Source organism: Cupressus sempervirens, chromosome 9 (genome assembly GCF_028749045.1).
Source record: "Cupressus sempervirens isolate cs-2001-9-10 chromosome 9, ASM2874904v1, whole genome shotgun sequence".
NCBI lineage: Eukaryota > Viridiplantae > Streptophyta > Pinopsida > Cupressales > Cupressaceae > Cupressus > Cupressus sempervirens.
Window position 1 is genome coordinate 134,106,156 of NC_143126.1, and position 25,023 is coordinate 134,131,178.

General features: G+C 39.3%; 1 protein-coding gene across 10 annotated transcripts in view; it reads left to right on the forward strand.

Annotated features, from left to right (window-relative positions):
- LOC149537889 (Man1-Src1p-carboxy-terminal domain protein) overlaps positions 1-25,023 on the forward strand; it is an 83,002-nt gene that overhangs the window by 25,838 nt on the left and 32,141 nt on the right. For 5 of the 10 annotated variants that reach the window (XM_089799300.1, XM_089799299.1, XM_089799301.1 and 2 more), the window contains exons 2-7: positions 7,916-8,043; positions 8,151-8,222; positions 8,426-8,571; positions 8,684-8,798; positions 8,916-8,996; positions 12,320-12,457. In XM_089799300.1, coding sequence (XP_089655426.1) covers positions 7,916-8,043; positions 8,151-8,222; positions 8,426-8,571; positions 8,684-8,798; positions 8,916-8,996; positions 12,320-12,457 — 680 coding nt within the window. Of the gene's footprint in view, positions 1-6,185; positions 6,261-6,696; positions 6,814-7,915; positions 8,044-8,150; positions 8,223-8,425; positions 8,572-8,683; positions 8,799-8,915; positions 8,997-12,319; positions 12,458-25,023 lie in introns of all 10 variants that reach the window. The other 5 variants (XM_089799294.1, XM_089799293.1, XM_089799292.1 and 2 more) reach the window with 3 other exon arrangements.

A 25,023-nucleotide genomic window follows, 5' to 3' on the forward strand; every position in this document is an offset into this window, starting at 1 on the left:
GAAAGTGAGTAAAACAACAAAGAAAAAGAAAATATTATCCGACAATGACAATTCTTGGGGGTGAGCAGTGATGAAGAATCTAATTAGAAAATACAAGCCCTACAAAAGGACATGCTACAAATGATGAGAGGGTTCAAAACAATGAAGGGTAGCACTAGTGGAACTGAGGAATGGGAATTATGGTGTACGAAATACAAGGAAGAGGGTCATGCCAAGGGCCCATGCTTGAAGAAAATGTATTGTGACATTTGCCTGATACTAGTGGAATTGAGGAATGGGAATTATGGTGTACGAAATACAAGGAAGAGGGTCATGCCAAGGGCACATGCTTGAAGAAAATGTTTTGTGACATTCCACCAACGAATGCTCTTATAATATGAAGATGTGGAGCTAACAACTCTTGTTGACACAAGAACCGTCCAACTCAATAGGGGCAATGAACACACAGTCAACCAACACTACGACATCATCCAACAGCCACCAAAACAATCAACAGGGTGAAAGGAACAACATTAACAATAACAATAAAATAACAATAACATTGGCCAGAGTTGTATTCAGTATGATGCTAAAGGATGACTGATGATAAAATGTCGTGCATGTCCAATGGTGATATTTTGCCAGAGACTACCCAAGGGAAGAAACACCACAATTTCCCTGTAGATTGTGTGGTCCAGGGGACCACAAGGATGCAAACTGCTTGAAGTGTTGTGAATCTGTTAAACATTGAAAAAGACAATATAGAGAAAGGGGTGTTGACAGTCACCTGTGGGCAAGCAAAGAAGGCCACCTATCTGCATCCCTTGACAGAGAAGCAAAGGGAGTATGTGAAGCAAAGACGGATATCGAGAAGGAAATGATGGCCGAGAGCTGGGAGACACATGAAATAATGAGTACTTCACTTAGAAGACAAGCTGAGTAAAACACACTAAGGTAAATGATGTAGACATAAATTCTAATGAAAATTAAGGATCTCCTTGAAACCAGCCACAATTACAGACGACTCTACAAGATATGGTACCAGTCTTGAAAGTGCCAAACCGTGCAGAAGACTCCCTTGGGCCTTCAGGAGACCCGATGGTGTTGGCAGTTAACATAGGTAGACATCCAACAATGGTCGAAATAGGCATCCTCAACACCATCTTGACGGACACCATCATCAACATGGGGTCAGGTGTCAATGTCTTGCCCAAGGAGACATGGAAGAAGTTTGGGCAACCTACATTGTGGATGCCAACTTCTCGTTTTGTAGGTGCATACCAACATGGCATTAAGCCTATCGGGACATTGATGGCACAAAGGGTGATGATCAGGACCCAACTGTTCATTTTAGATTTTGTGGTAATCCCACTTTAGAGGAAGGGGTATGACGCCATTCTCGAAAGGGGTTGGCTTGTGCAAGCAAAATTGAATCATGACTAGAAGAGAAACACCTTGTCGATGGCGAGGGGTGGCCATAAAATCACGATTGACTTAACACAAATGGTGAGTGAAGACTTGGCGTCTTCGTTTGAGTCAGAATCTGAAGGAGGAATGGATGAGGGGAAGCAACACATGGAGCCCAACAAGGAAGGCAACTTGGAATTGGAGGGATGCTCAGAAGACGACTTAGATTAAATGAACATACTCTTCCATTGGCAAATGGAGGATTATGAATTATTCCAGTGTAACATGACCTCCAGGTGGATGAAGGTGGAGTAAAGGATATGTTTCCACCCAAGTATATAGAGTATATAGAGTATATAGAGGGGGAGGCTTGGGTAAGTGAAACTCCAACACACTAGTTCGACAAAGAGAAGCCAATAAGATATGAGGAGCCCTCACTAAAAATTATAAACCTAGGAGATGAGACTAATCCCAGAAACATCCTCGTAGGGGATGATTGGAATCCTAATTTTGAAGGCACCGACATTCAAAATTTTCTTGGAGCCTAAGGATGTTTTTGCTTGCACATATAAGGATTTGAAAGGTGTGCCACTAGAATTACACGTCCATCGTATTTTGTTGGTGTCGGGGGTAGTGGTTGTACAAAAGCAATTGTATAGATTGAACAAATATTACGTTGCACGAGTTGATGAAGAAATATAACACATGTTGGATGTGGGCATCATCTTTCAAGTGCAAACAAGTGAATGGGTGTCCCCCATTGCTATTTCCTTGAAGAAAGAGGCAAACCAGATTTGAATATGTGTGGACTTTAGATGCTTGAACATGGTCTTCATAAAAGACCTGTTTCCGATACTTTTCATGGACAACATCTTGGAGTAGGTAGCACACCATGAATTCTACTCCTTCATGGATGGATTTTTTGGGTACAACTTGACATCCATTGCCAAGGAGGATAGACAGAAGATGACCTTTGTGGTGGAGGATGGGATGTACGCTTATAATCAGATGCCATTCAGACTTTGTAATGTCCCAACAACATTTCAAAGGATAATTTTGCACTTCTTCATGAAAATGTCTATCATGAATTTTAAAGCCTTCTTGGATGATTGGTCCATTTTTAGTATGGAGGGCATATATCTCATAGTCCTTTAGGAATGCATGGTGAGATGCAGATGGGCAAGACTTGAACTCAGTTCCAAGAAGCGTAGGTGCATGGTGCCTCAGGGTAAGCTGTGCGGGCACATTGTGTGTAAGGTTGGCCTAAAGATAGATCTGGACAATGTTAGCGTGATCATAGAAATGGAGCCCCCAATGGATGTTACGAGAGTCAACTCATTCCTCGAAGACATTGAATAAGAGAATCTAGACTTGTCGTGAGTTTGACTAGTATCCCGGGTCGACTAGTTGGGTCAGCCCTGTTGGGTTCGGGTCGGTGAGCCGGGTCAGCCTTGCCAATTTCAATATATGATAGCAAAAGGGTGAAGGCAAGAGTAAATCTTCCTAAAAATTTAAAGGGTTTTGTCGCTTTGCCGAGTCACGACTGAGTTCAAGTTGAGTCATGAGTCAAGTTACCCTTGCCAAGTCAAGGCTGGGTCCAAATCTGGGAGCTTTGCATTAGATACTATAGAAGGTTCATCAAAGTTTTTGCTTAAGTGTCCTAACCAATGGATAAGTTGACTCAAAAGGGGAATCCCTGCACTTGGGGAAAAAAGAAGGGGGAAGCGTTTGAGGAGTTGAAGACAAGGTTAGTAGGTGTGCCCATTCTGTTGTACTTGAATTGGGATAAACAGTTTTTTGTGCACGTTGATGCATCCAATTTTGTAATCAGAGTTACATTTGCGCAAGTGGGTGACAATGGGTTGGACTACTCAATATACTTCGCTAGTAGGCTACTGTTGAAGTCAGAGAAAATTTATAGTAAGACAAACGAGGAAGCCTTGGGGATGGTGTATACTGTGTTGAAATTTTGGCACTACTTGTTGGCTACCCCGTTTACGTTTTACATGGATCAACAAACATTAATGTATCTAGTGGACAAGCCAATTATTCAAGGAAGAGGGAGCAGATGGTTGCTTCTACTGCAAGAATTCACATGTATGTTTGTGGTACGGATGGGGAAAAGCCATGTGATTGCTAATCATCTATGAATGATTACTTTCTTGATGCCCACCTCTTCTAGATCACAATCTTACTGACTTGGTATACAAGCATTGGGGAATACCTCTCCACAACCTAGCTCTAGAGAGATATGCATTGGGTGAAAGACAAAAGCTTGTGCTAAGGAGCAAAACTTTACAACTAATCAACAAATTGCTCTACAACATGAGACTAGATCAAGTACTTTGATGGTGTGTAATGGAGGAAGAGGTTTTGAGTGTCTTGAGGGTGGGTTACGAGGGTCCAAACCTGGAGGACACATGGGACCAGACACGACTGCACAAAGGGACTTGCTTGTGGGCCTATGGTGGCCCATGTTGTACAATGATGCCGGAGAATTGGTTGTCAGGTGCAACACATGCCAGAGGGCTGGGAGACCATTGAAAAGAGACTTCATGGCATTAAACCCCTCTCTTGCACAAGAATTATATTAGATTTCGTCGGGCCATTGAGGGCAAGTAGACACAAAAGTCCATATATATTGTTGTGACAATTGAATACCTAACTAAGTGGGTCGAAGCACAGGCCCTACTTGACAGTTGGGCCTTGAATACTAGGTTTATTTATGAGCAAATAATCATGAGGTACAACATCTTAATTCAGATGACCGGGGACTGAGTGGGATATTTTGTGAATCACGTTATCAAGTTGCTCACAATGAATTTAAAATTTTCCACTCATTATAAAATCCCTACTATTTCAGAGCGATGGGCAAGTAGAGGCTACTAATAAACTATTGGTGTTTGTAATTTATAAGTCATCTGGAGTCAAAAGAGAGGACTGGGAAAATAGTCTACCATCAGTGTTGTGGGCCGATTGGACTACATTAGACACCATTTTAGTAAATGTATGGGCAAGAGGCCATCGTACCGGTAGAATTCATGGTGCCAAGCTTGTAGATAGCATTAGAGAACAAGTTGGGAGACACAAAGAGTTGAGGTAGAGGCTATATGCCCTTAGCAAGTTGGACGAGCGTTAGATGATGGCATGATAAACATCGAAGACAAATGTGGTTTACACCTGGACAACTGGTGTTGAAATAGTGGGTGAAGTAAGATAAAGTCGAGAAAAATTGAAGCGAGGTGGTTGGGCTTGTACAAAGTGCAGGAAGTTTCAGAGAATGGGTGATTAAACTGTGGACATTGGACATAGCGAAGATTCGTGATGGCTGTGAATGGGTCAAAGCTGAAGCTATAGTTTGAACGAAAAAGGCAAGGAGGCTGACCTGCTTGATTAAGTAGATTAGGTATACTATAAAAAAAAGAAAAAAAAGAAAAAAAAGAGAGAAGAAAACAAACAAAAGAATGCCATACCATACGGTTGGGACACCGTACAGAGTGAACATCTTACAATGGTCCTCACTGTGGGGGAGTAACATCGTACGGACCTGTGAATCAAAGGGACACACAAAACACCAGCAAAGATAATTTAAAGTTTAAACCGTATGATGACGGTGACAGAGATAGGAAAAAAACACATCGTCTGAAGCTTTGAACCTATAGTATGATGGAGGAGTTCGACTAAAATACCATTTGCCCAAGCCGTTGTCAGCCAAGGGGAAAAAAACAAAATGTCGTACAGTGATTGACCTTTATAACATGCAAAATTGACTCAAAAGCCCTACAGAGACAGACAATGTACTGTACAACACAAGCCCCGTCAGCCATAAGGAGGATAATGTTTGGCAAAGCAAGGCATATGAATCAGCACAAGATATAAATTTATATCATTTACACATGGATCTGTATCTTTCTTTCTGCCTGCTCTCTATTGAAGATGGCAAAGTTTAATTGTCGAGTGTGGGAGAGCATTCTGCCCCACATGTAGATTGCAGTTGTATCATTGCCCACATTGGCCAGCTCTAATTGGTAGCCTTATACATTGAAAATTGGGATTCCCATTTGACATTGGGAAAATAGTTATAGGAGTTCTCAGGGAAGAATAACCTGCTTCGGAAGGAGTTTGAGGCATATGAAGAAGGGCGTGGTTAAGGTGCAGAAATCATCAAAGGGCATGATTTTTAATCAGGTGCCAACGCACATATATTAAAGAAGGTTTTGCAATTCACTGAACCAAGCAATAAAGTTATACAGTGAGCACCATCAGCATTTCAGATTTCTCAACATCCCTTTGACTTCTTTATAGAGGCAGATGTTTTTCTATTGTTTGGGATCAAGAGTTACTCTTTTCTATTATTGATTTTTTCAATAGTTTTGGCATATAAATGAGCTTTTCTTTTTCTACCATCAACATAGGGGTAAGGGTGTGGGGGGAGTTAGCTAGCTTAGGAACCAGTTTCGTTTAGGAAAGCCAGTTGGTGATTTGCTATAACGATAGCATTTTAAAATAGTTTTAACATATAGTCGGCCTCTGTCAGTATATCTAGCCTAGTTGAGTGTTTTTTCTGTGATTTCTCTAGGATGTATGTACCATCATCTTCTTACTTTGGTTATATTGGAATGTCTGGGCCATCTTAAATGGCCTTGAGTGTTGGCTTAATATTTTTCTGTCATCAGCCACAAAGCTTAAAAAGACCAATGATTCCCTTGTAAATTCATATTCCTTTAGTTGAGCAGCAATCAATTCATCTTAAACGTCTCCAATATGTGATGCAAACAATGTATATCTTGTAAATGCAGATACCATTGAAGTACCCTATCACACAGTTTTTGCTGAAAGGCAGGAGGATATTATTCATCAGTCACATGAATGTGGTAGGTGTAATGCATAAAATGAATGGACCCTTGCTTTGTTTTACAACTTGTTTTTTCTTTACTCTTAACTTGATGGTAACTTGACTTGTAGTCTAGCTGTGTAAGTGATTGGTATGTTTAAATTGATCAAGAACATCACTAATTTAGGTGGAGGGCACCTACTGTTAACATTGATCTTGTTGAGAGATATCAAATTCTTTTGACAAGTCTAGCTCCTTGTTTATTTGAGGGATCCTTTCTTTCCCACTTTGTGATTGGCTAGTATTCTCAACAGGGAGCCATCTAATTAGAGTACTTTTTAGTATTCTCAACAGGGAGCCATCTTGTGAGATTAGTCCTAGATTCTTTCACATCTGGGTTTTACATATATTTAGAGTTGCATTGGTCAGAATCGGACATTTAATTGAACTTATTAATATTCATTTTTGTTATTTAGGGAAAAAAGGTAAATGGCAGGTGGATGGTCTGAAGACACCTCAAGTTTTTTCTGACCAGGCTGGAAAACTTGAACTCATCACCAGGAGTACTATTTTGAACCTTTTGACAAATTCTTGTAAGAGCATACCAATCTGGAGCGTCACAATTTTTCCTGGATGCTTGATTCAACATGATATACCAAAGCAGCAGAATTGCAGATACATTTCAATGATGACCATATCAACGAGTCTCCTACTCAACAACTGATTTTGAATCTCTTTCTCTTGCACTGCTACTCACTTCCTTTTTGATACAATCCTGTGTGGTGCACCATCATCATAAAAAATGGATAATTCATATCGCCATATCCTCTTGGAATTCATTCAGGAATTCCGTTTTGAGACTTTTGATGAATTCTTGTAAGAGTGCCAATCTGGAGGGTTACAATTTTTCCTGGATGCTTGACTCAACACGATATACTAAAGCAGCAGGTTTATCTTAATGATGACCATATCAGCAAGGCTCCTACAAAAAACTTATTTTGAAGCTCTCTCTCTTGTTTTGATGTGGACTGGTACTCACTTCCTTTCTAACAAGAGTAACTGTACAATCCTCTGTGTTTCACCATCAGTCAAAATGAATAATTTGAATCATCATAACCTCTTGGAATTATTCTTTTTCTGTTTCTGAAAGTTTACAGCATCTTCTTTAGTGGCAGATAAACTTACTCTAGCTCATCCATTCACTGCAACTAATGACTTCTTTTGTTGATGATTTGTAGACTCTGCTCCACATTTACTGTAACTAGAATTTTTGAATCATTTTGTACTAGAGCTGCAGATTGCATCCTTTTCTATGAGAATAATTGTATGACCTTCTGGACATTGTGTTCATTCTTTTAATAATTGGAAAGTTATATGTTATGATCATTCTTAATTTCTCTCCTATTCATTTCCCCCGAGCATAGAGCATCTTGTTGAGCAACAGTTTATCCATTTAGCATGACTCATCCAATCTTTTCATGTGCATACCCAAGCTCCATTTGTATACACAGTCTCCCATCTTTCAGCAGCATTCAGTTTCTTTTTTGTTATTATTTATGGCCTAACTGGATCATTGTTTTTTTCCATCTGGAAGAGTGGATCTGCTATGCATAATTTAGGTAAAATCTGTTCTGTAGAGTCTCTCTTTGGTTTGCAGCTCTTACATTTCACCTTTTCTTGCTTCTCATTTTATAGATTCTTGCATACCTTGTCCAAAGAATGGCAGATGTGGGGGAGGCAAGTTGGAATGTTTCCCTGGATTCGTAAAGCAGGGGAAAACATGTAAAGAAAATAGAGAGCTTGATAAGAAAGCTCAAAAACTTGTATGTGGAATTTATTGCTTAACATGAAATATTTAATGAAGTTTTATAATTGCATGCAAAGCTTCATATATAATAAAATAGGTTTTATATCTTGTCTCGATATGCAGGCAGACTGGGTCAAATACCATGCTTGTGGATTAAATGCTCAATCAATGTGTAATGGAGCTGGGAAAATTTGGGTTAGGTTCTGCAACTGTATTCCTTGATTTTTATGCAGTTCTAATGAGATGATTAAGTCAAGAAAGTTTTACCAAGACAACTGAGAACTAGTTGCACTTATTATGAGGGAATTTATATTGTTTCAAAGCAGGCAATTGGGGGTTTCATCCTTCCTGTTATATTTTTAACCTTTAATAACTTGATGACATCTTTGGCATTTCAGCTCCCTCGGGAGAACCTGAGACATGAACTCAATCAGCATGACCTAATCAAACAATTCAACTCGAAGGGTAATGAAATATCATTTCTTCAAAAGAAGGCAATGGACATTATCTATGGCTTGTTTGAGACGCGCACAACACTTGATGGGTGTGTAACTTAAATTGAAGTAATTTTCAAGTGCATTGGCTCATAGGAAATTGTTTGCAGTGGATTATGGGTTGTAATGACAGGCAGGTCTCTTGTTTTGTATTTAATGCAGTTTGGAGGAATTCAAGTGTCCTGATTGGTTGACAGAAAAGTACAAACCATTTGGTTGTTGTGCTCGAGAATGGATCTTGAAAAATTATTTATTTTTATTTATAGGTTTTCCGTTGGTATACTCTCAGAATTTGACGTATGCCTAGTTTTTAAATTTTGAATCATTGTAGTTCTTAGATTGCTGTTGAAAGCTTTGTATTTATTGGAAGAATAATCTGTTTGACAATCTGCAGGCCTTGGTAGTTTTAAAAATTCTATGGGGATTATATAAAAGAAAAAGAATGATGGCTAGAGCTGAGCATATATACCAGCAGGTAACGGAACTAAATTCCAATCCCATGCTTTGATTATTGTCTTTATTACCATCGGTAGCTTTTTCCCAACATATGATGCATCATAACTGAGGTGAAATGGACTATAAATACTTTTCTTTGTCTAAATGCACCTAGGTTTGTGGGATCCTAGACCTGAAAACATTGTTAGATGTCAAATTTTAGTCGGCGTTAACTAGCCAAAGTGGGGAAATAAAATTATGACGAAGAGGAAGCTCATTTGCTTTTCCATAGCCTTGTGAAATCAACTTTGTTTCTATGGAGGGAAAGGATGAGTATAAACCATCTCGCTTGAGATTTTTGCCTCCCACTTTGCCTCCATGTCTGTCCCCAAATTTCATGCCCTCGTGATAAGTTGGTATGAGATAACGATATTCTTTTTCCTTTACTAATTTCTTGAATATTTTTATTTATTTGTTAGTCATTATACTTCCCCTATTTGACTACCTAAACAAGTAACATATTTCTTCCACTTGAAGTTTTTGAAACATTGGCAGATGTTGTTTATCATCACCTTTGAAGAGCCCTCTGCCTCCTGCTATTCCAGTTGTTGTTGTCCTTGTTGAGAAACTATAATAAGCAATTGCAGTTTTAGGTTGGGAAAATAAAATTTCTGCAACTATCAATTATAATCATGTCTTGTAATCTTTGATGGTTTTGTCTTCTTAAATGCTTTGTTGAATGTGTACAAAACACATTACCCTGCCAACACTAATATGTGCACATTGGATGTTGCTTAGGTGTGTGTGCAGTGAAATGTGGGCTGATTAAAATGACTGAAATACAATGAAATAAACCAAAGAGAACACAAAATGCAACAACACTTAGGTTAGACATAAGGAACCTAAAAAATGAAGTAAAGTAAACCACAAGATGGCCTCCTTGTTATAATGATTTGTCTTTTATTGTAAATCTGGTGTGCACTCATGATTTCGGCATGGTAAGGATGCTCAAATGCTCAGTGCGGATAAATTGGCATGAAAGCGATAGAAGATGGCTTTGGCGGAGATGCGAAATGAAGGTTGAATGCAATAATGGAGTGATTGAGTGCTTGGACATGAATTTGATAGAGTGAAAATGCATGAATGGATCATTGTGAATTGGAGGGATATTTTGCTTGAAATGGGCAAAGGTGGCTAACTCTCACAAAGCTAGTCCTCCTTGGAGAAATGGCGAGTGACAAGTGTTCAGTATGGGATGATGAATGGCATGGGGAGGTTAGGATGCCAAGTGGTTTCTTGAGAAGGCGGCCATTTGAGGGACAAGTGGTTACTTAAGCCACATGTCCACTTGGGAGAGATGTCACTCAAAAGGGCAGTAATTTCCCTAATAAAATTAACTGGGAATGTGCACATATTTAGGGGAAGGGATAAGATTGGGTAGATGGGGGTTAGAGAGTAGTTATGTAGGAGGAAAGGGACACGTGGAGGTAATTTCAATTAATTTCATTAATTTAGATTCCAAAGATGGAGGAAATTATGAATTAAATTAAATAAATATTGTAATTTATTCAATTTAATATTAGAAGGGGGAAAACGAGTTAAATTAATTAAATATGGGGGCTCATTTAATTGGGGTTTAGAGGGTGGTAAATGTAGGAGGGAAGGGACACATGGAGGTAAATTATTTTAATTTCATTAATGTAGATTCCAAAGATGAAGGAAATTAGGAATTATGAATTAAACTAAATAAATGTTTTAATTTATTCAATTTAATATGAGAAGGGGGAAAATGAGTTATATTAATCAAATATGAGGGTTTATTTAATTAATTGGATACAGAGAGCCTAGGTGAATTAATTAAACCAATTTAGCTAGGAATATATGAATAAAATTAATCAATTAAATAATAAATATTTATTTAACTAATAATGTGACATTGTCAGCAGACCAGATGAGTTAATTTTGATCAAATATTTAGGATTAAATTTAGGTGTCTTGAGGGGAAGGGAGTGCTCACAGATTGTCATATCTAGCTGTACCTTAGCAATGTTTACCAAAAATTGATATGAAGAACAACTTCTATTATTTTGGGTTATTTGCAATTTTTTTGTTTATATGTTGAATGATTTCTATTAAAAGTTAATTGGCATAAGATTCCATGCCCAAGGTTGATGATATATTGGATAAACTTCACTAAGACTTTTTAGAATTCTCCATTGCTCAAAATGCTACAAAATTTTATTTCAATTAGAAAATCATGAAATGATTACTCTTAGACTCATCAAATCAATACTTTTCATGATAGTTTATTTAGTCTTTGTAACATTGATTAAGACTACTTTTGGCTTTGTTGTCTTCGTGTGGAAAAATCATGTCTATTGGTTTGTAACATTTGTTGTTGACTGATTGCATGGATACCTTCATAAATTTGTGTTAATTTATGTAATGCTTTTGTAGAAAATTTGTTGAATGTCTTAGGTCACTTTCAGTAGGATATTTATAATCACAGGTTTTGACTTTTGATGTTTTGAATTTTTCTTAGACTAAATAAAATGATATTTCTTTTTCCTTTTTTAAAGTTGAACAACACTTTGTCTTTATGTAAGTTTTAAACTTTTTGTTTCTATAGAAGTTTTGGACTTATTTACAATTGTAGAGTTAGAATGATTTCTTTCGTGAAATATACCCTTTAAATTATTTTTGGTCTAGCGGTAGAATTGTTAGAATGGTCAGGGTTGCCGTTGCTCCAAAAGATCGGCCCGCCAATTCCCGATACAACCGGTAGTCTTATAGAACCACACGAGGCGGTTAAGCCATGTTGTGAACCTTGCGAGATTCGCTGGCCCACTGCCAACAATCCCTCTCCCAGTGTCACTTGCTGTGGCCTGTAGGATTCGAGCCTATGACCGAGCTTTGATACCACTTTTTAGAATGGTTAGGGTTGCTGTTGCACCAAAAGATCGACCCGTCATTAATAGTCTTATAGAACCACGAGAGGTGGTTAAGCCATGTTGCGAACCCTGTGAGGGACATTGGGCCACTGCCAACAAGAATATCTTTGTTAGTTAGTGTGATTCCTTAATTTTGGATCAAGCTATTGCATCTCTAAATATAGAAATATTAATAGGTAGTCTTTGTGGTCGTACTGACTTGTTCACTATGTATACATCTTTTATTTTAGTGATTCTAGACTAGGAGTGCTGTTAAAATTGTCCTTAGAGTTGACATGCTTCATTTGGCCAACATAGGATGAATATAGCTTGAGTCAGGTTTTTGTCATCATTGGAGTTTATCTTTTTCTCCCTACAAAGCAAAACTATAATTGGATGTCTTTGTATCTGATGAGGCTGATGATATTCATAGGTTTGTGACACACTTGAAGAGAAAGCATTCATGGAGAAGTCAAAAGGTGGTGCAGCAGAGCCCTGGGTAATTGCTTCTCGACTTCGGGATCATCTGCTTTTACCAAGGGAGAGGAAGGACAGCTCTCTTTGGAGGCAGGTAAATTATTTGACCAATCTGTCAATTATGTGAATTGACAGGGATCTATAAAATCGTATTATATGTTGAAGATATTGTTTATGTGAAGACATAGCAAATGCTGATTCCATTGCAACTTTCCTTCAAGAAATTTCGGCATCTGTTTAATAATTTAACATGAATTGTGATGACTGGTATGTTCATAATTTGGGTGATTTTGAAGAGGATCATGCACATGTTTTGAATAATTTATCAGTCGATTCCATGGATTGTACTAGAAACAGGTTAATATCTAGTAACATTACTTAAATGGGTTGATATTTCTGTGCAAAAGCATTGATTATCTGATGGCACGTCCGTTGATTTTTCAGATGTACATCATTGTAATACATACCCACTTCAAATATTTTTCTTGTTTCTGCCAACCTTAGAGATATATTTAAAAGATAACTCATCAACTACATTGAAGATAGTCTACATTCAAGTACAAGATGTAGCAGATAAGCCATAGTGACATCATATGATATTGCAAGCTTAGGTAGAATCCCATGAAAAACAAGTTAATCTATGACTAGAAAATTAATATTTCCAATAGCTGGAACAATTTAGTGTTATGATTCAAGCATAAATGATCATTATCTTTTGACTGGGCGACAAGTTAGTAATGTCTACTCCATTATTGCATGCAATGTTTTTGAATTCTGTCTTTTTCACCTCATTGGCGGACCATTAACGTTTCTAGTCAGCAGCAAGAGGATTATCCATTGAAGAGAGAATCCACTTCCGTAACAGTGCAAGAAATTGGTAAGATGGTGGGTAATTGCAACATGCTATATAACAATTGTTACAGATGCTGTCCTTGTTTGTAAAGTAGCAATGTAACAATTTGGACTACATGCGATCCCTCTACATCTGAAGTGATTAAAACTTCCGACTTAGCAAATAAAGCATAAAAACACTAATGACATGCCGGTAAAAAGGAAAAAAGTTTGTCATAATTGTCTCACCAATCATCGGCTTTTTCTTTAAGTTTCGCAAATTGCAAAAACTATCGATGGATATTTTCAATTGATGAAGAGGAGCATGAAGTCAGAATTTCAGGAAGATGTGAAAGTTTTAAAACAGATGCAAAGAGCCGATGAGGCCACAAGAAGAGTGACATGTGCGATGCATGCGGAACAGTTAGTTATCATAACCAACCTCCTTTTCTCTCTATCCTCCCTCAGCATCGTAAATAATCTTTTGCAAACAAGGAGCTTTAGGAATGCAGAAATATCACGGGCAAAATCGACTATAGCCGAATGTCATGAAATCATTGCAATGAGAATGAATGTCAAAATACCAATGCAGCTTTGTAACATCCTTCAGCTGCGGGTAAAGATTTGAAGTGGGTTTATCAACATATGGAAGGTCACTTGAAATAAGAAAGGGTCAGTTACCACAGTCGCTGCATATGAATAAAACGATTTTATCTAAGTGGGCTTGACAAACCTCCATTCTGAAGAAAGTGACAGGAATAAATATAAATACTCATGTTTTACATGCAATCTGGTACAACAAAGACAAATGCTAAGGAGTGAAAGTCTAAACAGACTGCTTTGACTGTTTGAGCCTCATCCTGTAATCAGTGACGACAGTTGAACAAACTCTTAAGCAGAAACAGTTTTCTTCCTCTTTGCTGTGTAACTGTCGTTGAGAATCTGCAAACTGATATGAAAGAGCAGTGATAAGATAACTCAATGCACAAGAATATTTTGCATGCATGAGGCTAACTAAATGGGGAGGATTGTAGGAAGAGATCTGCTCATCAACATTTAGTTTCATCAGAAAAAGCCAGATCTCATCAAGAAAAAGTTAGAAAATTTTACAAGAAGATCCGAAAGGCATTTGAAATATAGTGATTTTAAAAGCTGTTCATCATGAAGTACAGTTATCAAGGGTGCAACTATGCCCCTATGCTGCAGACCACTCTTCCTAATCTTTGTGATACCAAACTGGGGCATGTTGACCTTAAGGAATTATGGAGATCACTGGACAGAAGAGAATATATCTAAGCTTGCTCACCGAACAGTAGAAAGTGGTATAGCTCATGCAGCTGGTTTTCCAATAGCAGTGCAATGCCCAGACTCGGTAATCGAATATGTAGAGAACTACAACCCAGAAGCAAGGGAAATCAGAACATTTGATGACTGCTTAATAACCAAAATCAATGGAATCTCGATGGTAATGGTTCTCAAGCTGCAATACAAAGACCAGTACACAAATATCAGCAAGCAAACGGGACTGGAATATTTCAGCAAAAATCGAAGTAAGTGTTTGAACAATTTAGCAAAGAAATGGTTATTGGTGTAAGGGGCAGAAAATCTCAACTTCCAAAGAAGCTTCATTGCTCCCTCTTCATCGATGAAATCTCAAATATGATATCTTGCTTCGTTGACTCATGGGTAGTCAGAAGTCTTCAGAATTCAAAATTTTGTTGTATCTCTTCATTATTGTTATCTCAGCAGGAAAGCAGTTTATTGATTGGGGAAAAATAACTGGTGATAGTCTACATGATCAGCTGGTTCACTTTGAAATCAAACGGTGTTTTCACATGTCATCATACTTGGTATATGCTATAACAAGTGCGAGATCATGGCCAGTCCTAAGCACTAGAGGGACACTTAAGTCAAAATACCCAGATATATGATTACTACCCCAAGCTTGAATTGCAAGAAAGCCATAAACATTTCAGGAGGGTCAACGATGCATTCACCATGCTGACAGTAAGAAGGCTTCAAGGTAATCTAGCACGAAGGATATGAACAAAAGCAACAACTCTGATCAAGAAGTATGGTAGCTTCTTTATTTGATTCCCAAGGTTCACCTATTTGTGGGTAGGAGGATTCGATGGATATCCCTTGAAGCTACCAAGATATGTAGATGGCAAATTAATATTGATTGAAGTTTGTCAACAAATTGACGAAGTGAACAAAAGGTGCTCAACCAAAAAGAAAACCAGCATCCCCTTTCCTATCACTCTTGGCCGCTATTCTCGCAGAATGGCTTCTGATGCATCGAACATTGAGTCAGAAATAAGAAAGATTAACCTCTATGGGTACAAGATGCGATTTCCATTTGACAGTAAAGCTTATGTGAAAAGTTACTTGTAGTTGGGCCTTGGATACTTCCATTTCCCTAACATTGAAGATTTCTGGGAAGATTGCCAGGATGATTATGAAGTTAGAAAAAGAGAATGGTCAAGGTTTACAGTGCAACAGATACATGATTTCAAAATGGATTGGATTGTAGAAGGCCTCAAGGAAGACGGATCTTATTTAGTAGATCCCCTCTTTTTTCGAAAAAGTTCAGAACCAAGGTCTCCCAATGATTGATTGGAAAGATCCAGAAGTAAGGGAAGTCAGTGAGAGAAAATCAATGGTAATCAAATGATCAGAAGCTTGGGTGAGGAAAAAGATAGTTAAAATGACACCAACGAGACCACAAAGTAAAGAATCTACCAGGAAGAAAAGCAATAATCAAAGGGGCACATCTTCCTCTACCCCATCCGAATGACCAATTACAGATACTCACTCTCATGGACAAGTGATGCAAGGAGACGATAGAGAGGAAGACCCATCCAAGAGGAGTCATTTTCAGTGTTCCTGTGGTGGTGAAGCAAAGGAAAAGAGGAGAAAATCAAAATCAAAAGAGAACGAACCAGACTCTGAACAAATGAATGAAAGCATCAGAAGTCTTATTGTGATTCAAGAAGATTATGATAATAATGTAGAAATCCTAACCATCTTTCCTTCAGTTTTGATGGATCCTTTACCATTAGAAGTTCCTAACTCATCCCAGGATGTCCCATCATTTTTTTTATTTGAGACCGTTATTCCTTCAAAAGAGGCCTTTGAGCAAACTACTCCTGCACCCCTAGCACAACAACTTCCTCAAGGAGATCAGGGATCAGAAGCTTCACGACGTTCTTTCCCTTCTTGGACAGAGACAAGTTTAGCACAAATAAGGAAAGTGGTCAAATTGGTTGTCCTTGAATTGTGCTCAGTTTCAGATCTATTTCAGAGGCCTAGAAAGCAAAAGAAGATAAAGTTAGCTTCAAGGTTGAAAGCGAATGCAGAAACAAGAAATATGTGTGTGGTCATAGCACAACCCATTGTCGAGAAAAATGTGGATGAAGCAACACCAGCAGATTTTATTATGACCAGACTTGATCTAGGGCCATCTACAAGGGAAGGAGATATATAGAACTTTCAAGTGGTCACTGACAATTTGATATAGAAGATAGAGAAAGAAGACTTTCAAAAGAAAGGTACAAACGAGAATTACAAGGCCTCACTTCTTTCGTGAAATCCTTTATAGATCCTTCTGCCATACCATGAGCATGGAACATCCCTTGGCCCCGACAAGATCCTAACCAGGAATCAAGAGCGAGTCCCTTGAGAACTTTCACATGTATCAATTTATATGGGGAAAAATACTGAAAATTGGGTGAGCAGAATTAAGAATGACGCTTCAAAGTTCTTCACAACAAAACAGGCTATTTATGATGAATCAGAAATAAGAAAACAAGTGATTGAGAAAGAACTGGGTAATGTTAGGAGGGAAGAATCTATATGGAAAGAGATTATGAAAGATCATAAAGAAATGGCAGAAACTCATGTAAACATCTAGGTAGCTGAAAAAGTCTTTCCAGATGTGAAAGAAAACTTCTCAGAGTCTTGGCTTGAGTCCGTTGAATGGAAGTTGACAATTGTTAGTCAAGCCTTAACAAAGCAAGAGAAGTTGACAATAAATTGCAATCAGATGAAATCCAAGGTTCAAAATGAGTTCTCTGCACTACACCCTACGACTTCAATATTAGAGGAGGCTCAAATGACACAAGAAAGTTTCTGTAGCATGGTCAATAGAGATTTATAATTTTATTCAAATAAGGAATCCTTGAATGAAGGGAGTTTGGACAAGTTGTGCAACATTCGCTCTCTCAAAATGTCCCATGCATGTTTTGAAAGTCTCCAATTTGACTTGGATGATTTACACAAGAGTTTGAAGTCTTGGAAAACAAGGATGACAAATGTCGTCATCCTTAAGGGCAAGTTGGTCGGACCTACCATCAAACTTTTCGGAATGTTCAAAGAAAAATCTTCTCTTCCAGTAGATAATCCATGGCATCGGGCTCGTTTCTCAAGTCTCGCCAACATTAGCAAAGGATCCATAAAAGAGGGTTTGAGTCATGTGCAGTTTTTGGCTTTCGAGAGAGCAAGTCGTATTTTTGGCTTGAGTAGGAGTAGTTTCCATTGTCGGTAAATTCTATATTGTAGTCAACGGGTAGAATTGTATCCGAAATGGTGTGTGACAGTTGAGTCACCCTTTAGGGAAAGTATATGTACACCCTCTAGAAGAGACTTTGGGACATCATCATAATCATATTGTAAGCATTGGAGTGCATATTGTATATATGAATAAAGTATCTGTTCTATGTTATCTCTTACTATACTACATGCAATAAGTATCCTTTTACCTTGTATGGTAAACATTTGGTGCCGTTGCCAGTCAAACCTTGAATGAAGGAAGTGTTATGAAGATTAATGTGGAATCTACTTAACAAGGATAGGAATAAGATAAAATATAAGAATGAGATACACACAACACAAAAAGTTTTAATTTTAGCACAATAGGCAGAGCGTAGATAGAAGCTTCAATAGCTTATCGACGAACACCGAGGGGGTGAAAGAGCACAAGCGGAGGGAGTGCATTCACCTAGCAGACCAAGGAGTGCCGAGGAATCGCTAGAAGAGACTCGACAGTGATTGAATTTGGTGGAAGAAACAAGGGAGGAGTTCCTTAACTTGTGTACACTGAGGGTAGAGAATCCAAACGTAAAGGAAGTAACTCGCACGGCTCGAAGTGCCGAAGGAGCACGAGCGTGGAGTGAACTCTTTGTTCTCGATACACCTGACAAACGGATATAGGTAGAAAATCAAACAACTTTGCTTGAAGAAGATCCCATCACATTAGATAACGTGGTTGTTGAAAGTAGGGCGGTGTTCGAAGCAGCGTGGTTGTGTAGAACAATGCGGGTGCTCAGAGTAATGCGGGCACTTAGAACAACGCGAGTACTTAGAACAACGCGGGTGCGCAGCAAGCACCACCACTTTAGAAGAAAGTAGTAATCACAGGACCAAAGGAAAAAATTGCTGAAGTTCAATGGTGACGGGACGACAAATTCGATTAGATATCGCTAAACATGCGAAACAATATGGATGGCGAATGGTGTAATAGACTAGGATGATTGAGTTCGATAGTTTCCAGCAACCTTGTGGCGTGTAGCGATTGATTGGTTTGCCAATGCCGATCCTCAGAAGCTAACTACATGGCTGAATGTTAAGAAAGAATTCATAGCAGAGTTCCAATTGCTAAGGGACGATAACGAAATTGTAACAGAAATATACAATACAAAGCAGGGAAAGAATGAAACAATCCGTATATACACAAGAAGGCTGAAAGAGTTGGTGGGGAAGATGGAGAGCCCATTGGTTGACTGATTAAAGAAACGATGGTTTGTTGAAGGGCTACGACTGGCACTAAAGAAGAAAATGAAGATTGTACTTCTAGCATCATACACAAATGCATATAATCGGGCGATGGATTTGGAGAGTAAGCAGAAGACGAGCAAAAAGAAGCACAAATCGTTGGACTTAGACAATTCATCTTTCGAAATTAGCATCAACGACGAAGAATCAAGTAAGAAAGTTAGAGCGTTGCAGAAGGATATGCTATGGATGAAGTAATTTAAAAATCTGAAAAAGAATCCTGACTCGGTGAAGGGGGAATTGTGGTGTACAGACTGTAAGGAGGGCCACACAAAGGCTCATGCCTGAAAAACAATTTTGCGATATATGCCAGATTACAGGACATTCTACAAAGAATGCCCGTTCAATATGAAGATGAAGGGACACCAACAAGTGTTACTGACCTAGGAAGTGTCCATTGCAGGAGCAGGAACGAACACAACCAATGACGTAACCTCAAGAGGTTACCGAAACAACCAACGTGCACGAGGTGGTAATGATAATAATAATAACAATAACGGTGGAGGCTGAAGTCGGATACAGTACGACTCGAGTGGACGACCGATGATATAGTGTTGTTCGTGCAACCTTTGGGGGCACTTCACCAGAGACTATACCACGAAGGAAACGCCATAGTTGTTATGCAGATGGTGCGGTTCGGGAGACCACGAGGATTCGATATGCCCGAAGCAAGGGGTGAACCTATTAAGCATCGAAACATGTGATGAGGAGATACTAGCCATCACTCGCAAATGAACAAAGAAGGTAGTATACCCAGATACAGAGGAAGAAAAGAAGAGATTGCAGCAAGCACGAACGGAGTTGGAAAAGCAAATGGAAACGGAAAAGCTACAAATAAAAGACACTGTTGGCACCTCGAAAAGGAACTTGGCAGAACAAAACATGATAAGGCAAGTAATGCAAATAGAAATTCCTATAAATTAAATGACCTTACAATGCCTTAGTGGTAGATGGTGATATTGAACATGACACCACTCTTGAAAGCAATGGAAGAGACAGGAAAGGATGGTAGTGGAGCGACTGCAATAGATCCAATACTGCTGGCACTCACTACGGGAAGACATCTGACAGTAGTAGAGATGGGTATCTTGGGAACAGTACTCACAGACACAATCGTTGACGGAGGGTCAGGAGTAAATGTAATACCGGAGGATATATGGAGTAAGTTGTGACAACCTACATTGTGGCCACCTCCATTTCAATTACTCACTGTAGATCAACACGGGATTAGGCCTTTAGGGACCTTGATAGTGCAGTATGTAACCATCAGAACACAACCATTCTTGTTAGATTTTGTGGTTATTCCATTAAAAAGAAAAGGGTAGGACGACATCCTTGGACAGGGTTGGCTGGTATAGGCGAAAGTGAAACATGATTGGAAATGAAATACCCTGTCCATGGAACGTGGAGGCCGAAGATTTGTAATCGACTTACACACACAGATGGTAGGTGAAGAGGCAACGTCGTCAGATTCCGAAGGTGAAGGCGAAGGTGACGATGAGGGAAAGAAGAGAATGGAACTTGACGAAGGAGTATTGAGATTAGGAGGCTTGAATGACAACAACTTGGACTCGGTGAACGACTTACTCCACTGGCAGATGGAGGATTATGAGCTCTTTCCAAATTGTAAGATGTTGGGAGTCGAAGAGGGAAAAGAAGGGAACGAGTTTCTAAAGGAGTATATTGAAGTAAAGGAGGGAGAAGCACATGTAGATGAAACATTGGGGCATACGTTTAGTGATGACAAACCTATAAAGTATAAAGAGCTTACTGTAAAAACGATGAACTTGGGAGATGAAGCCAATTTGAAAAATATCTTTGTGGGAGATGATTGGAATCCAGGCTTGAAGGCAGCAACGTTCAAAATATTTATGGAGTACAAGGACGTCTTTGCATGGACGTATAAGGATTTGAAAGGAGTACCACTAGAGTTATGTGTCCACCGGATACCATTGATAAAAGGTGCAATACCCATACAGAAGCAACCGTACTGGATGAACAAAAATTATGCCACACGAGTCACTAATGAGATCAACCAGATGCTGGAAGTAGGGATTATTTTTAGAGTGCAAACGAGTGAGTGGGTATCATCGATTGTGATATCTCTGAAAAAGGACACTACGTAGATAAGAATATGCATAGACTTTCGATGCCTAAATGCAGTAACGATTAAAGATCCATTTTTGATACCATTCACCGATAGCATTTTGGAAGAAAATGCGGGGCATGAAATTTATTCATTCATGGATGGGTTATTTGGATACAGCCAGGTATCCATTGCCGATGAAGATAGGTTGAAAGCAACATTCATAGTGGAAGATGGAGTATACGCCTATAATAGGATGCCGTTCAGATTTTGTAATGCTCCGGCAACATTCTAGAGAATTATCCTACACATATTTGATAAAATGTCTGTCGGAAACTTTAAGACATTCTTGGATGATTGGTCAATTTTTAGCGTAAAAGATAAACATATAACAACACTTGGAGAATGCATGGAGAGATGCAGATGGGTGAGAGTGGCACTGAATTTGAAGAAGTGCAAGTTCATAGTACCACAGGGGAAGCTATTAGGACACATAGTTTGCAAGCTGGGTTGAAGACAGATCCTGACAAAGTTCGTGTAATTTTGGATATGCCACCGTCGACGGATGTATCAGAAGTAAAATCACTCCTCAGACATATTGGATACTACTGGAGGTTCATCAAGAACTTCACGAAAATATCCTACCCGTTGGACAAACTTACCGTCAAGGGCGAACCTTATAAATGGGAAGCAGAGCAAAATGAAGCTTTCGATGGACTAAAAACGATGTTGGCCACAACACCGATTCTAGCCTATCCGAACTGGGATAAGGAGTTTCATATTCATGTTGATGCATCGAACTATGTGATTGGAGCAACATTGGCACAAACAGGTGATCTAAAGCGGAGAAAAATTACTGTACGATAGAACGAGAAGCACTCGGAATGGTGTACGTAGTATATAAATTCAGGCATTATTTATTGGTGACACTGTTTGTATTTTATGTGGATCATCAAGCATTATTATACCTTGTGAACAAGCCAATAATCCAGGGAAGGATAAGCAGGTGGTTTTTACTGTTGCAGGAATTTACATTCAAGATTGTGGTACGACCAAGAAAGAGTCATGTAAGTGCGGAGCACTTGTTGAGGATAAAATTAGGAGAGCCACCAGAGGGAGTCAACGATGATTTTCTTGACGCGTAGCTATTTCACATTGCAGTACTATCATCTTGGTACACGCATCTTGGAGAGTATCTATCGACAGGATAGTTTCCTAGCAAAATGTCGCCGAACAAGAGGAGGAAACTGGTGCTAAGGAGTCAAACATTTCAGTTGATCAACGGGTTACTATACAAAATGGGACTCGATTAGATTCTAAGGTGATGCGTTTAGGAGGAGGAAATTCAAAGGTGTTAAAAGAAGCGCATGAGGAACCAACAAGAGGACACATGGGGCCAGACACAACTATGCGGAAGATACTTTTGGCAAGGTTATGGTGGCCAACCATGCATAACGATGCCAGGGAGTGGGTTGTTGCATGCGGCACATGTCAGAGAACTGGAAAACCATTGAACTTGGACTTCATGCCTCTAAATCCTTTGCACACGTAGGAGCTTTTTGAAAGATGGGGATTGGACTTTGTCGGATCCCTTAAGGTAAGTAAAACTAGAAGTTGCAGGTACATCATGGTGGCGACGAAATACCTGACCAAGTGGGTGGAGGCACGGGCACCATCGAACAACTCTGCAATAAGCACAGCTAAATTTATCTATGAGCAAATAATCACAAGGTACATGATTCCACTACAATTAACAAGTGACCTTGGGGGACACTTTGTCAATCATTTCATTCGACTACTCACTATGGAGTTCAAAATTTATCATTTATTGTTGAGCCTGTACTACCCGAAAGCTAAGGGACAAGCAGAAGCTACGAACAAGATCTTAGTCGTGGTGATTTATAAATCTTGCGCAATTGAGGGAGAAGATTGGGAAGAAAAACTACCATTAGCATTATGGGCGTACTACACTTCATATAAAGTAACTATGGGACACTCCGTTTTAGGAGGCCGTGGTACCGATGGAATTCATGGTACCGAGTTTAAGGATCGCAATCGAGAACAAACTGGGAGATATGGAAAGTTTGAGAGAGATTGTACAATTTAAATAAATTGGATAAGTGACGACTGCAGGCACAATGGGCCACGAAAGTTGCACAAAATAGGCATAATGTATGGCATGACAAACATTTGAAATTGAATAAATTTCAATTGGGGTAGTTAGTTTTAAAGTATAATGGGCGTAACGAGATCAGACCAGGCAAATTTAAAGTTAAATGGGTCGGACCATACAAGATAGGAAAAGTTGGCGATAATGGGGCAATTAGATTATAGACGCTTGACGGGAAGGAAGCAAGACTAAACCGTACGGACATTAGCTAGAAGAGTAAGATTGGACCATATAGCCAAGAGTTGAAAGAAAGGATATCGGGTAGACAACTCCAGAAGGAAGAAGCGACTACATGGCCTTTGCACGATTAGGGAGACAGAGAGAGACCACTATATGGTTTGGGAGAATAGAGCAAGCATCACAGGCAAACACCGTACGACATATGGACTCCAGGGAAAAATATATAATTGTGCATCCACGCTGAACAAGGAGGAGCAATAAAGTCATATTGGGGTGTCCACCGGATGGTGTATGACCGTTCTGAACATAGAAGGGCATACTGTACGGTGTCTTACGGAGAGCAATTATAAAAGGGAAAAGCATTTTCTAAAAGTTGTATAGTAAGGATAGGGGAGCACCATACAGCCATACAGTCTCACAGTAGAGGATTTATAACAAGAAACGAGTAGAAGGACAGTCGTACAAACTCTAGAGAGCAATATTCCATCCGCACAACCACAATAGACAGAAGAGTGCAACCGTAGCCATACCACCATTCAGAGGAAGTTGTAACTGACCTACCCGATTTGGTTTTATTCAAACAAAATAAAAGAAAAAGGTAATAGTTATGCATTTAGTTGGCAAGAGAACCTGGAAAAAGAAATTGGATGAAGGTTCAGCGACAACTGCAGCCATGAACAAGAATGTAAAGACTTTGCCATCCGGAGTCCGTGTAGCAGGAGGAACAAGTACAGGACCAAGCAAAAAGAAAGGGAAGTAACCAGCACAGTCGACTGTGACGGATAATCCCACAACGTAGAATGTTGCATTTGAAGGATTGAATGGAGCAGAATGCAGGAAGTGGTGGCAAGAGACACCTGATAACCATCTAGTGAAGGCCGACATTCGGAAGGCACAGGTCAAATGGGTGATACAAATGCCTGTGTTCTGTATCAAAGATTATGAAGGGTTTTTACACCTCATGATAGAAACGTACGATAGGTTCTCTCGAACTAGTACGTTTGCCTACCTTGGTTGTAACTTTGTAATATCATTTAGATCGATGGACTTCACATGGGTATTTGGGATATCTGGTCATGCACATGGGGGAAGGAAAATAGATAGCAAACCAAAAAAGTTGAGTCGGGAGGTAAAGGCACAATTGGTACAGCTGGTATGTGGGGATCTGACACAGACAGAGCAAGAAGCTCCCACGAACGAGTCGAGTGGTAGGGGATTGAAGAAATCCAACGTGCAGGAAGGCCACTGGTGTTGTCTTATGGATGTAGTAAAAAGTTGCCTCACAAGATCTAACCGCGCTTCAAACATTTCATTCCCACAGGTGGTGATGATGAATGAGATTCTAAATGGAAGAGTGCATGACTGGGCTGCATTGTTGGCATAATAGATGTATGAATTTATGACACCACAACACAAGATGTTCTATATGCCACATTATGCCATTGGGCTATTCTTGGAGGCAACAACGTGGGTGATCCCCAACGATGCATTGGAGGCCAAATTGGGAGCACTCGCACTAGGTGAACCCCCGATCATGTAGTGGAGGCATCTAAATACACTT